Here is a 14,524-nt window from a genome sequence, read left to right as displayed (position 1 = left end):
CAAAAGATTTTTTTTTCCTTCCTCTGCCTGAACTTTTAACATGGAGGATTACATACCGGTATCTAAAATAAAACAGTTTTCTAAACTGGACTTTCAATGGAAGCTGGAGGTAATAATTAAAGGAATATCTCCATCGAAACAGAGACTTTTAAAACTGAAGAAAGAAAATAAGGAAGACTTCTATAAACAAGTTATCGATGCTTTTGGTCAGAAGGAGCTGCAAATGGACTCCATTTATAAATACAGGTAAGACCATAATAACGTTTTTTTTAATTAAATGTGCTTTTCATGATGGTATGCTTACATCACACTCAAAGCGCACGCCTAAATTTTATGGATTCCTTTTGGTAAACGCCGGAGTGAGAAGAGGTTTTAAAATAATTACCGCATGCACGGCCATCCCGCCGGTTTCCGGTAAACGCAGGTGTGACAGGAGGTTTTAAATTAATTAACGCCCCTGCGGCTATTCAAGGAAATACGGTATAAATATACTCCTCCCCCCTTAACCCCGCCCCCGGCCCGCCCACCTCAAACACCCCCCACCCCATCTCCCGAATTCGGAGTTCTCAAAGTTGGCAAGTATGATGTTATAACGTCAGAAAGGTCTCGTTCGCGCCGATGGCGGAAATCTAAATTGGGAGCATTTTGTGTTACCATGGCAACGCTATTCACGAACAAAAAAATAAATGGGTCAATTGAATGGGTACGCACCTTTTGTCTAATACGAGACGAACCGGCCAACGATCTCCCACATTTGTTATACCGTCGGAAAGGTCTCGTTCGCGCCGATGGCCGTATTTTAAATTAGGAACGTTTCGTGTTACCAATTTCGTGCTATTCACGAATAAACAAAACAAATGGGCCAATTGAATGGGTACGCACCTTTTTATAATGGCGAATATTTCCAGCAGACCTGCGAGATGACCTCCTCTTGTAGCTCAGCCATACTTTCACATAGCTCGGTTATTAACGTCTCATTTTGTTCACACACTTAATAGTATCATTTTGTCTAGAAAATTTCTACAGGTCCACCTCGGCGTAACATTGTATCCGTATTTTTATTTTTATTTTTTTTTAAATAATGCCCTGCCCAGCTTCTCATGCAAATCATATAGTAGATGTAGATGCCCATATCGGCTGTTCAGATTTACTTTACAAAAGAGAAGTGTAGGATACTTCTCTTGTTGCCTTATTTGTATTTGACTTTATTAAATGTATTTATATTATCATTTGGTGCAGCCGGGCCGGAGCAGGAGGGGATAGAAAGAGAAAAAAAGGAAGACAGAGGGGGGAATTGTGGGGACAAGAGGGGGATTAGACAGAGAGACAAAAACAACAACAGCAAACACAACAACAACAACAACAACAGAGCAACATCAGCAAATACTACATGTACAAATATGATGGTAAAAGTAATAGCAAATAAGCAGTAAAATAAAAAATAATACAGAAATGACAATGAGCATTATTACACTAAAAATGGAGCAATATGAATACCAATAGAAATAGTGCTATTGATAATAAACAATACCAATACTTTACCTTTATTATCAACAATGCAATTGTTCAAATGCAACAATACATATACGTAATGATAACTTGAGATACGAAAGAATGCAGAAAAATGGAGGGTAAGAAAGAGAAGCAACCTACATTAACCTTGTAGATTGTTATAGTATTTATAGGTTAAGCTTTGTCAGTGTGCCATGTGTTATACCCAGTTTACCCTAGGGCAACAACGTTAATAAATATGTATAATATATGTTAATATATATTGTATCTGTATTAACATTAGAGAAACCAAAAACAAAGAAATACAGATAAACTTACAACAACTTTATTAACATTGTTTTTAGTCGGCAACAGAAAAGATTTAAAGTGCATCAATTTGCCTAAAATCCCCCCCCCCCCAAAAAAATCCTTATTGAAATTTTTTTAATGAACTTGAACCATTTGATACTAAAAAATACAATTAAATAAACTCAATAAATAATGGTACATTCAAATTGATCAGCAACTTTAGCTCAAGAGCACAATATAGTTATATATATAACACTTTAAGCTACAAAATAAAAATTAATAAAGAATTTTTTATTTTTTTTAAAAATCCAAATGATAAAGTCAGGATTAATGGCTACAATGAGCACATTTTGTAGTGCACAGCTTTTCAAAGGGTTTGAAGCACGATACTGTAAGCAACTAACATAGCCATTAAAGAATGTTATATTTCTTTGCCTTTACATAAAATAATACGCATACACCTGTGTAAAATTCATATATATATTTTTTTTTATTGTGCTAATGATTTAAACGAGCAATTTGCAGTGTTTTGTGAAGTAATGCAAAGTAATGAGTTTTCATCTTGGAAGATTATTTTGAGTCATCCTGTTTATTCTGCAAGGTTGTCATTTATAACTTGCAGGAAGAGCAATAGCAATTAAAGACGGCCCTCAAGGACTTTGCAGCCTTTTTTTTTTGGTGATTGCTGTGGCCTAAATTGCCTCATTTCGGGGCAGCTTTTTAACAGCAACAACAGTTGCGATGTTTTTCGGCTTATTTCCTTTAATAACATTGCATCACCTTGTGGTTTACCAAACTTTGGTTGTCATTGATTTACATGTTCTTTGTAGCCCTATGCACAAAGAGCACATTTTAACAAGTGTAACAAAATAGGCTTTATTTGCATATTTAACTTAAGGGCGGAGTCCGTCAATCTTCTCGTTCATCCAGGTCAAAGTTGATCGCAACATGACGGTTCAAATTGTCTTTTTGTCCTGTGTTGTGTTTATGAAGAAATGATGAAGCAAGATTTGTTGCATGAAGTCACTCGCGCTCTGGGAACTGAGCTAAACAGGAAACAGGAAGTGTCACTGCGCAATGGGAGTGACATGCTAACAGCCAATCAGGTAACAGTATCTACCATGTCTCGCTGTGGATTCTCTGCATGGAGCGAAGAGAGAAACTGGGATGTCTTGTATATCAACTCCATAACAGAAACGTGTCTTTAGTGTTGTTGGTTTTAATGCGGACGATGCGGCAACATCCTGACACATCTAATGTGTCTGTTTAATGAGCAAACTACTGTGTAATGTTCAATATCTTATACACTACTGCCATCTAGTGTCTAAAAACTGCAATGATCTTCAAATTTACTGCAATTATTTTACCACCTGCTGGCTACCAGACACCTTCTCCACTGATAAATAGCACCCTTGGTATGTTGGAAATAATATTACTGTATTTATTGGCAGGCTTAAATAAGTCATAAAAAATATCAATAATTATCAATATCGATCAATAAATATAAGAGATCAAAAAATACATTGAAGTAGTTAAGTTAATGATCACAATGGCGCTGGGACCACAATTACCAAGAAAAAAACTAGAGATGTCCGATAATGGCTTTTTTGCCGATATTGTCCAACTCTTAATTACCGATTCCGATATCACCCGATACCGATATACACAGTCGTGGAATTAACACATTATTATGCCTAATTTTGTCGTGATGCCCCGCTGGATGCATTAAACAATGTAACAAGGTTTTCCAAAATAAATCTACTCACGTTATGGAAAAAAGTGCCAACATGGCACTGCCATATTTATTATTGAAGTCACAAAGTGCATTATTTTTTTTAACATGCCTCAAAACAGCAGCTTGGAATTTGGGACATGCTCTCCCTGAGAGAGCATGAGGAGGTTGAGGTGGGGGGGCGGGGGGTATATTCTAGCGTCCCGGAAGAGTTATTGCTGCAAGGGGTTCTGGGTATTTGTTCTGTTGTGTTAATGTTGTGTTACGGTGTGGATATTCCCCCGAAATGCTTTTGTCATTCTTGTTTGGTGTGGGTTCACAGTGTGGCGCATATTTGTAACAGTGTTAAAGTTGTTTATACGGCGACTCTCAGTGTGACCTGTATGGCTGTTGACCAAGTATGCGTTGCATTCACTTGTGTGTGTGAAAAGCCGTAGATATTATGTGACTGGGCTGGCACGCAAAGGCAGTACCTTTAATGTTTATTGGCGCTCTGTACTTCTCCCTACGTCCGTGTACACAGCGGCGTTTTAAAAAGTCATACATTTTACTTTTTGAAACCGATACCGATAATTTCCGATGTTACATTTTAAAGCATTTATCGGCCGATAATATCGGCAGTCCGATATTATCGGACATCTCTAAAAAAACAACATCATTTCCCCATTGTGGTATGAATGAAAGTCTATCTATCTATAGCAGGGGTGTCCAAACTTTTTCCACTGAGGGCCGCACACTGAAAAATCAAAGCAAACAGGGGCCATTTTGATATTTTTTTTATTTTAAAAATCCAATACAATATATGTATAAAAAATATACATTTAGGCCTCCACTCAGGCTTGATCCCAGGGACCCCAAAGGGTTTTGTTAAAAAAAATACAAAAAATGTGTCATTATTCAGTATTATTATTTTTATTATTATTCAAGTGTTAAATCCATAGATCAACATTAGGTCTGTCTGTCAATATAACATTTTTAAAGATTTAAGTCGTATGCTCTTTTTGTCAAAGAAAACCCTGTTTTTTAATGGAAAAAAACACAAAATATGCAATATTTTCAACCAATAACATTTTAAAGTGGAATATTTGAGATTATATAATAATTGGAGCCTTGAAAAGGTCAATAACTCATAACACCATTGATTTTAATTCATTATTATTTTTTGAGCGATGACACTTAAAAACAAATCACACAACAATTATTGGGGAACCAAAAGGGTCCTACTCTTTAAAGTGTTAAAAAATAAATTATACATTTTTTTTACTGTTTACTTTTAACACAATAATCTCGATATAACATCAGATCTATCTGTCAATTATAAGTTGTATTTTTTGTTTATGTTTTTTGTTTGTTCGTTTTAGGCCCTTCTTTAAAAAAAAAGAAAAGAAAAGACAGCTCAATTTTTTATATGGCAAACACAAAATATGCAACATTTTCCCCAAAAAATATCTCAAAGTGCAATATTTAATGTGACATTATTGGAGCCTTGAATAGGTCAATAATTGATAATAACATTGATTTTCATTCATTATTTTTTTTTTAAAGAAAGAAACAGCCTGCATGGCAGCTTTGTGTTATTAGAGTAAACATTGCAACATTTTCTTGTTATATTTCACCTGTTTGGTCTTTCATACCACTTTTTATGTTTTTAATTTTTTTAATCGTATTTTAAGATAGGTCGTGGGGCCGTTAAAAAATGACCCCCGGGCCGCACTTTGGACATCCCTGATCTATAGGAATCAACTTCATACTCCACTGGCCGTTTTTTGGAGACAGAAACATGTTAAATATGACCCCAAGAACATCTTTCACAATGTCAAACGTGGAGGTGGAAGTACTAAGCCATGTTTTGCTTGGGGATCAAATACCTTTTTACATGAACTTAATCAAATGCAACAATACAAATGAAATAATAATTTGTATTTCATGTTTTAATTTTGTCAAATCTGTCTCTCGTTGTTAGATTAAACCCTCCATAGAAATATGATTGTTTATTTAGTTTTATGTGGGTAAAGCGTATTCTAATAATAAGATATATGTCTTAAATTTTGTGGAATCTCTGTAAAAGGCTTTGGATTTGATTCAGTTTACAACTTCCAATTGAAGTCGCGCCCCCTCCATGGCTGTAGGCACCCCACTATCAGCATTCTGTCTTTAGCAGCTAAATACTCTCTGGTCCGTCTGGCCTGAGGTATGTGAACAACAACGATTACTTGCTCAGCTGGAATCCAGCAAAACGGCTGCGGTTTACTGGGATTTACAGCTCCCTCCACTGAAGATAATTTAGTTTTTGATTGAAATGACAGGTCAGAACATGATTAAAGTAGAAAGACGGCTCTCTTTGCGATGGTACAGAGGCCTTCTAGGGGGTTCTCAAAACTGTTCCCACAATATTTTATTTTCTCTATTTGTATGACTTACCGATTACAAAAAAAACAAGGTGGGTGGGTTAGTAAACACATCTTCAGTCCATTTAGGCCTTGATAATTTGTCAGCTTAGTAGCGAATAATGTCGTGAGATGTGAAGAAAAAGGTGTGGAGGGGGGCGTGGCCTGCGGGCCTGCCACGGAACGGGGCGTTGCCAGGACCGGCCTCGAAGACAGCGACAGGTGCGTAGATGGCCCAGGTAGGCCTTGTTATCTAATCACCTGTCGCCTTTATTAGCAGCAGCCGTGATGAGACGAGTAGTTGGAGTTGGAGGTGCTGCTGGGCAGACGCAGAAAAGACTTGTTGCTGGGAAGAAAAAGGCTCGAACCTTGAGAACAAAATAAAACAGTGTTATACCCTGAATTCCTGGCAGTGTGTGGTGGTCGGAAGAACCCACTAGAGGGCAACCTCTACAAAAGGGTAGACCACGTTCCTCTATTAATCGCTATTTGACAGCTACTTTAGTTATGTTGTACAAAACCCAAAACCAGTGAAGTTGGCACATTGTGTAAATCGTAAATAAAAACAGAATACAATGATTTGCACATCATTTTCATCTTATGTTCAATTGAATGGACTGCAAAGACAAGATACTTAACGTTCAAACTGGTAAAACTTTGTTATTTCTTGCAAATATTAGCTCATTTGGAATTTGATTACTGCAACATGTTTCAATAAAAGCTGGCACATGTGGCAAAAAAGACTGAGAAAGTTGAGGAATGCTCATCAAACATTTATTTGGAACATCCTACAGGTGAACAGGCTAATTGGGAACAGGTGGGTGCCATGATTGGGTATAAAAGCAGCTTCCATGAAATGCTCAGTCATTCACAAACAAGGATGGGGCGAGGGTCATTGCTTGGTGAACAAATGCGTGAGCAAATTGTCCAACAGTTAAAGAACAACATTTCTCAACGAGTTATTGCAAGGAATTTAGGGATTTCACCATCTACGGTCCGTAATATCATCAAAAGGTTCAGAGAATCTGGAGAAATCACTGCACGTAAGCGGCAAGGCCTTGACCTTCGATCCCTAAGGCGGTACTGCATTAAAAAGCGACATCAGTGTGTAAATGATATCACCACATGGGCTCAGGAACACTTCAGAAAACCACTGTCAATAACTACAGTTGGTCGCTCTATCTGTAAGTGCAAGTTAAAACTCTACTATGCAAAGCAAAAGCCATGTATCAACAACACCCAGAAACGCAGCCGGCTTCGCTCATCTAAGATGTACTGATGCAAAGTGGAAAAGTGTTCTGTGGTCTAACGAGTCTACATTTCAAATTGTTTTTGGAAACTGTGGACGTTGTGTCCTCCGGACCAAAGAGGAAAAGAACCATCCGGAATGTTATAGGTGCAAAGTTCAAAAGCCAGCATCTGTGATGGTATGGGGGTGTATTAGTGCCCAAGGCATGGGTAACTTACACATCTGTGAAGTCACTATTAATGCTGAAAGGTTCTTACAGGTTTTGGAGCAACATATGTTGCCATCCAAGCAACGTTATCGTAGACGCCCCTGCTTATTTCAGCAAGACAATGCCAAGCCTTGTGTTACAACAGCGTGGCTTCATAGTAAAAGAGTGCGGGTACTAGACTGGCCTGCCTGTAGTCCAGACCTGTCTCCCATTGAAAATGTGTGGTGCATTATGAAGCCTAAAATACCACAACGGAGACCCCGGACTGTTGAACAACTTAAGCTGTACATCAAGCAAGAATGGGAAATAATTCCAACTGAAAAGCTTCAAAAAATTGTCTCCTCAGTTCCCAAACGTTTACTGAGTGTTGTTAAAAGGAAAGGCCATGTAACACAGTGGTAAAAATGCCCCTGTGCCAACTTTTTTGCAATGTGTTCCTGATTATTTGCAACAACAAAAAAATATGTTTCTCAGTTCGAACATTAAATATCTTGTCTTTGCAGTCTATTCAATTGAATATAAGTTTCTGCCACAACACATACCGTAACAGTGTTGCATTATGTCAATTACGTTAATGAATAATTATTCACTTTATTTTGTCTCCTGCTGATTGCAAACGTTTACCACATTGGAAAAATAAAAAGAAGCCATCCTTTTAATACATCTCGATCTGTTTAATGTGTTGATAGTCGCATTAAGCACAGAGTCAGGGACGATGTTGTCAAGTTATTAGGGATATGTATCTATCTCACCTATCTTTTTAAGAGAAACGATTAAATACAAGTTTAAGTGCACCAACCTTAAAAGCATGGACCAGAGTGCTAAGTTGTGAGTGATTAAGCATGCCATGGTTTTTGGCTGTGTGGATTATTTTGAATCTTTACTGTATTTATATTAAGCAAAGTGGCTGAAATAGTCTTTGTAATGAACTTTAGTCTCAGGTCATTGGAACAAACGTTTGACTTTCTAATTCTAATATGTAGCATTGAATTGTTTGTGTCTTCTTGCTCAGTCTTTACGTGCATTGTTCAAACATACAACATGTGGGTTTGTCCCTGAAGAGGCAGAAGTGTGGATTCCCTATAAAATGTATCTTTACACACATTACAAGGAAAGCAGTTTGGATGTGTCAGATTTCATTCTCTTCTTGTCAGCTCCATTTAAACTGACAAGTCCCTCGGTGTTCTATGATCAAATGATCCCGCAGAAGTCTGACATCACTCATCCATCATTGTTTGGGCGTCGTATCCATGTGTCAACTCAGGATGTTTGCACTTGGCCAAGAACCAAAATAGAATCGTAGCCATGTTTTAAAAAACTCTCCCCTTTTCACACTTACTAAGCTTCTGTATTTTGTTTTGTGGTTTTTAAAAGTCCCCAGAATACTGTGACGATAAGACATGATGAAGAACAAAAACATAGATATAAGAAATGTCATAATGGTAATGAAATGGAAAATAATGTATTTTTGCCTCAATCAGTGATCATTGCGTTCTCTCTTTAAATGTACTATACTATATAAAATGTTATTTAATCATTGTTTACTCTTCAATATAACTACCTTTTTTAAGGCAATTATTTTGGATATGCTAGTGTTAAAGGAAAATGCTAAATATGACCTAAACACCACCACCCTAACAGTCAAACATACAGGTGGAAACATTTTGCTTTTTGGCTGTTTCTTGACCGTAAACCTTCCTGAGCTATGTGCAACCTTGGGGGCAAACTACAAGCAAAACAAAATATTGTTTCACCCACTGTACTGTATGTCAAATCTTACCAATTGATATTTAGGCCCATACAGTCTACATTTGTCCTGCCTTCCATATACAAAACCCAAAACCAGTGAAGTTGGCACGTTGTCTAAATAGTAAGTAAAAACAGAATACAATGATTTGCAAATTATTTTCAACTTATATTCAATTGAATAGACTGCAAAGACAAGATATTTAAAGTTCAAACTGAGTAACATACTTTTTTTTGCAAATAATCATTAACTTAGAATTTAATGGCAGCACCACATTGAAAAAGTTGACACAGGGGCATTTTTACCACTGTGTTACATGGCCTTTCCTTTTAACAACACTCAGTAAATGTTTGGGAACTGAGGAGACACATTTTTGAAGCTTTTCAGGTGGAATTATTTCCCATTCTTGCTTGATGTACAGCTTAAGTTGTTCAACAGTCCGGGGTCTCCGTTGTCGTATTTTAGGTTTCATAATGCGCCACACATTTTCAATGGGAGACAGGTCTGGACTACAGACAGGCCAGTCTAGTACCCGCACTCTTTTACTATGAAGCCACGCTGTTGTAACACGTGCAGAATGTGGCTTGGCATTGTCTTGTTGAAATAAGCAGGGGCGTTCATGATAACATTGCTTGGATAGCAACATATGTTGCTCCAAAACCTGTATGTACCTTTCAGCATTAATGGTGCCTTCACAGATGTGTAAGTTACCCATGCCTTGGGCACTAATACACCCCCATACCATCACAGATGCTGGCTTTTCAACTTTGCGCCTATAACAGTCCGGATGGTTCTTTTCCTCTTTGGTCCAGAGGACACGACGTCCACAGTTTCCAAAAACAATTTGAAATGTGGACTCGTCAGACCACGGAACACTTTTACACTTTGGATCAGTACATCTTAGAGGAGCAAAGCCGGCTGCGTTTCTGGGTGTTGTTGATAAATGGCTTTCGCTTTGCATAGTAGAGTTTTAACTTGCACTTACAGATGTAGCGACAAACTGTAGTTACTGACAGTGTTTTCTGAAGTGTTCCTGAGCCCATGTGGTGATATCCTTTACACACTGATGTCGCTTTTTGATGCAGTACCGCCTGACGGATCGAAGGTCCGTAATATCATCGCTTATGTGCAGCGATTTCTCCAGATTCTCTGAACCTTTTGATGATATTACGGACCGTAAATGGTGAAATCCCTAAATTCTTTGCAATAGCTCGTTGAGAAATGTTGTTCTTAAACTGTTCGACAATTTGCTCACACATTTGTTCACCAAGCGGTGACCCTCGCCTCATCCTTGTTTGTGAATGACTGAGCATTTCATGGAAGCTGCTTTTATACCCAATCATGGCACCCACCTGTTCCCAATTAGCCTGTTCACCTGTGGGATGTTCCAAATAAATGTTTGATGAGCATTCCTCAACTTTCTCAGTCTTTTTTGCCACGTGTGCCAGCTTTTATTGAAACATGTTGCAGTAATCAAATTCCAAATGAGCTAATATTTGCAAAAAATAACAAAGTTTACCAGTTCGAACGTTAAATCTTGTCTTTGCAGTCTATTCAATTGAATATAGGTTGAAAAGGATTAGCAAATCATTGCATTCTGTTTTATTTACCATTTACACAACCTGCCAACTTCACTGGTTTTGGGTTTTGTAAAAAATACGCTCCTCTGGTCGACTGGATTACTTAAATTTTTGGTGGGTTGAATACAATCAGCCAGGGACAATGTCCTTTTTTGTCTCCCAACAGAGACCACGACATTCTTATTGGTTGAATCTGCTAAACTAGTGGTGTTGCGGGTCAGGGTTAGGGTTAGATTCAATGTAATGCTGAGGTATTTGTGTGTTTTGTTACATCACCATAGCTACCTGATCATTCATTAACCAAATGTCATTTTAGCTTCATCTAAAAGGTTCCCCTTTCACACTTGCAGTCATTTATACCTTACTCTCACAAGGTCGTGCATAGAAACTTGCATAGTCTTCAAAAGACTGACAAATTAAATACAATAGGTGCGACTTATACTCAGGAGCAATTTATGTGTGAAATGATTAACACATTACCGTAAAATATCAAATAATATTATTTAGCTCATTCACGTAAGAGACTAGACGTATAAGAATGGGATTTAGCGATTAGGAGTGACAGATTGTTTGGTAAACGTATAGCATGTTCTATATGTTATAGTTATTTGAATGACTCTTACCATAATACGTTACGTTAACATACCAGGCACGTTCTCAGTTGGTTATTTATGCCTCATATAACGTACACTTATTCAGCCTGTTGTTCACTATTTTTTATTTATTTGAAATTGCCTTTCAAATGTCTATTCTTGGTGTTGGCTTTTATCAAATAAATTTCCCCAAAAAATGCGACTTATACTCCAGTGCGACTTATATATGTTTTTTTCCTTCTTTATTATGCATTTTTGGCCGGTGCGACTTATACTAATGAATCATTTTCGATACGATACCGTCTCTGAAAAGTACCGGTCCCGCAACCCCCAATGCCCGCGTCGAAGTAACGTCATGTCATTGTTGGTTTACGAGCAGACGAGCATGTTCGGCAGCGCACAATCACAGAGTACTTACAAGCAGACACAGTGTGTAGACTGAAAAGGGAAAACGGACGCATTTAGGCTTAAAAAAACTAACGACAAAGGTGAAGTTAAAACACTGAAACGCCCTCAGGAAGAGGTGCTTTAAGACATCAAATCAAATCAAATCAACTTTATTTATAAAGCACATTTAAAATTTACCACAGGGGTAGCCAAAGTGCTGTACAATGGGCAGGTTAAAAGATAATACGAGAACCGAGCAAACACAACACAACACAAACAGAACACGATAAAAAATAAATAAATAAAATAAATAAAACATAAAAACAGGTTCACAGCAGGTGTATTATGGGGCACCATTGCAGACATGGCTAGCTAGCTAGCGGCTAACGTCCATCCGCCACCTGCAGTGATTTAGCTACTTCTAAATCACTAATCCTGGTCTCCATGGCGACAAATAAAGTAAGTTTCTTACAAGTATCATCCCTGCAGGACGAGGGATAGCTGAACATGCTTCACTACACACCGTAGCTCACCGGCATCAAAATGTAAACAAACGCCATTGGTGGATCTACACCTAACATCCACTGTAATGATACCAAGTACAGGACTGTATCTAGTCGATACTACTATGATTACATCGAAATGTTTTGGCATCACAACATCTTCTTTCGTTTTAAAAAAATGTATGTTATGTTTATAAACTCAGGAAATATGTCCCTGAATATGACCAATGTATGATCCTGTAACTACTTGGTATCGGATTGATACCTAAATGTGTGATATCATCCAAAACTAATGTAAAGTGTCAAACAACAGAAGAATAAGTGATTATTACATTTTAACAGAAGTATAGCTAGAACATGTTAAAAGAGAAAGTAAGCAGATATTAACAGTAAATGAACAAGTAGATTAATAATACATTTTCTACCACTTCTCCTTAATAATTTTGACAAAATAATAGGTAGATAAATGACACAATATGTTACTGCATATGTCAGCAGACTAATTAGGAGCCTTTGTTTGTTTACTTACTACTAAAAGACAAGTTGTCTTGTATGTTCACTATTTTATTTAAGGACTTAACTTCAATAATTAACATATGTTTAATGTACCCTAAGTTTTTTTGTTTAAATAAAGCCAATAATGCCATTTTTTTGTCGTCCCCTTTATTTAGAAAAGTACCAAAATAATTTTAGTACCGGTACCAAAATATTGGTATCGTTACAACACTACTATGTACAGTATATTGACACCCTACATAAAAAAAAAAAACAGGCAGTGTCTACAATGTTGTATATCTGCCAATTGAACCATATACTGTGACTATTTGATGTGGTGCACACTTAGAAAGGTGGCACACCTCACCTCTTCATTCCTTCCTTTTTTTCGACAGGCTTCAGAAGAGGCCTCCTTGCTGATGTCCAGCCCCAGAATGCTGCTCCCTGCATCAAGTGTACTATCACCTGCTACCCCTTTGTCCGTACACCACCAGATTCAACTGCTCCAACAGCAGCTTCAGCAACAGCAGCAGCAAACACAGGTTTCTGTGGCACAGGTGGGTTGGCCTTACATACACCACCAGTGTTTCCCTTACACGCACTACCAGTGTTTCCCATAGAACGGCAATATATTTGCGGCAGCGGTAGGGGCGTGATGGTGCAAATATGACGTCATCGTATGAATTGTATAATTTTAAAAGGCTAAAAAAATACATATATTTATCCATATACTTAAAGACAAATTTGTGGTGTTTGTATCAACTTATATTTTTCTTGTTACATTCTATATTTTTTCTCTACACTTCAATTGTTGCTGCTTATTTTATGACTACGATGTAACACAGGCTGCACTTTCAGTGTTTCTCTTACATGTAGTTGAACGTGGCAAAATAAAAGCCGCCACACCTTAAAAATGAGGGTTTTACTTGAGAACAAATTTAAGTAGTATACCGGTAAATGAAATACTGTATATGGTCTATTATTTAAGCACTATTGGCCATAATTTGTTTGAAAAAAAAAAAATGTGCGGCAGCAGTTTTTATGGATCTAACTAAAGCATTTGACACAATTAATCACAATATTTTAATCAAAAAACTAGAACGATGTGGCATCAGAGGGTTAGTCTTAAACTGGATAAGAAGTTATCTAGCGAACAGGAAACAATACGTGAAGCTAGGCGAACACACGTCTACAACGCTAAATATATCCTGTGGTGTACCTCAGGGATCAATACTGGGACCTAAATTATTCAATCTCTATATAAATGACATTTGTAAAGTTACAAAAGATTTAAAGTTAGTATTATTTGCGGATGATACAACAGCGTTTTGTTCAGGAGAGAACACACGGAAGTTAATACAAATAATAACAGAAGAAATTAACAAATTAAAAAGATGGTTTGACAAGAACAGACTATCGTTGAATCTTAGTAAAACTAAAATAATGCTATTTGGTAACAGTAGAAGAGAAAGTCAAACACAAATACAAATAGACGGAAAAGAAATTGAAAGAGTAAACGAAACCAAATTTCTAGGTATAATGATTGATGATAAATTGAACTGGAAATCTCACGGAAAAAAATATACAACATAAAGTAGCAAGAAACACGTCAATAATGAATAAGGCAAAACATGTTCTAGACAAAAAATCCCTTCATATTCTCTACTGCTCACTAGTGTTACCATATCTGAGCTACTGTGCAGAAATATGGGGTAATAATTACAAAAGTACACTTCATTCATTAACGGTGTTACAAAAAAGATCAGTTAGAATAATACATAATGTTGGATATAGAGAACATACAAACCCTTTATTTATTGAATCAAAGATACTGAAATTCCAA

General features: G+C 37.1%; 1 protein-coding gene across 3 annotated transcripts in view; it reads left to right on the top strand.

The window, feature by feature from the left end:
- Nucleotides 1-14,524, top strand: part of LOC133635361 (carboxyl-terminal PDZ ligand of neuronal nitric oxide synthase protein-like) — a 264,836-nt gene that overhangs the window by 172,097 nt on the left and 78,215 nt on the right. For all 3 annotated transcript variants that reach the window (XM_062028500.1, XM_062028499.1, XM_062028502.1), the window contains exon 8: nt 13,077-13,238. In XM_062028500.1, the coding sequence (XP_061884484.1) occupies nt 13,077-13,238 (162 nt within the window). The remainder of the gene's footprint in view (nt 1-13,076; nt 13,239-14,524) is intronic.

The sequence above is a fragment of the Entelurus aequoreus genome, linkage group LG19 (genome assembly GCF_033978785.1).
Source record: "Entelurus aequoreus isolate RoL-2023_Sb linkage group LG19, RoL_Eaeq_v1.1, whole genome shotgun sequence".
NCBI classification, from domain to species: domain Eukaryota; kingdom Metazoa; phylum Chordata; class Actinopteri; order Syngnathiformes; family Syngnathidae; genus Entelurus; species Entelurus aequoreus.
This window is presented reverse-complemented; position numbering and strand designations above follow the sequence as displayed.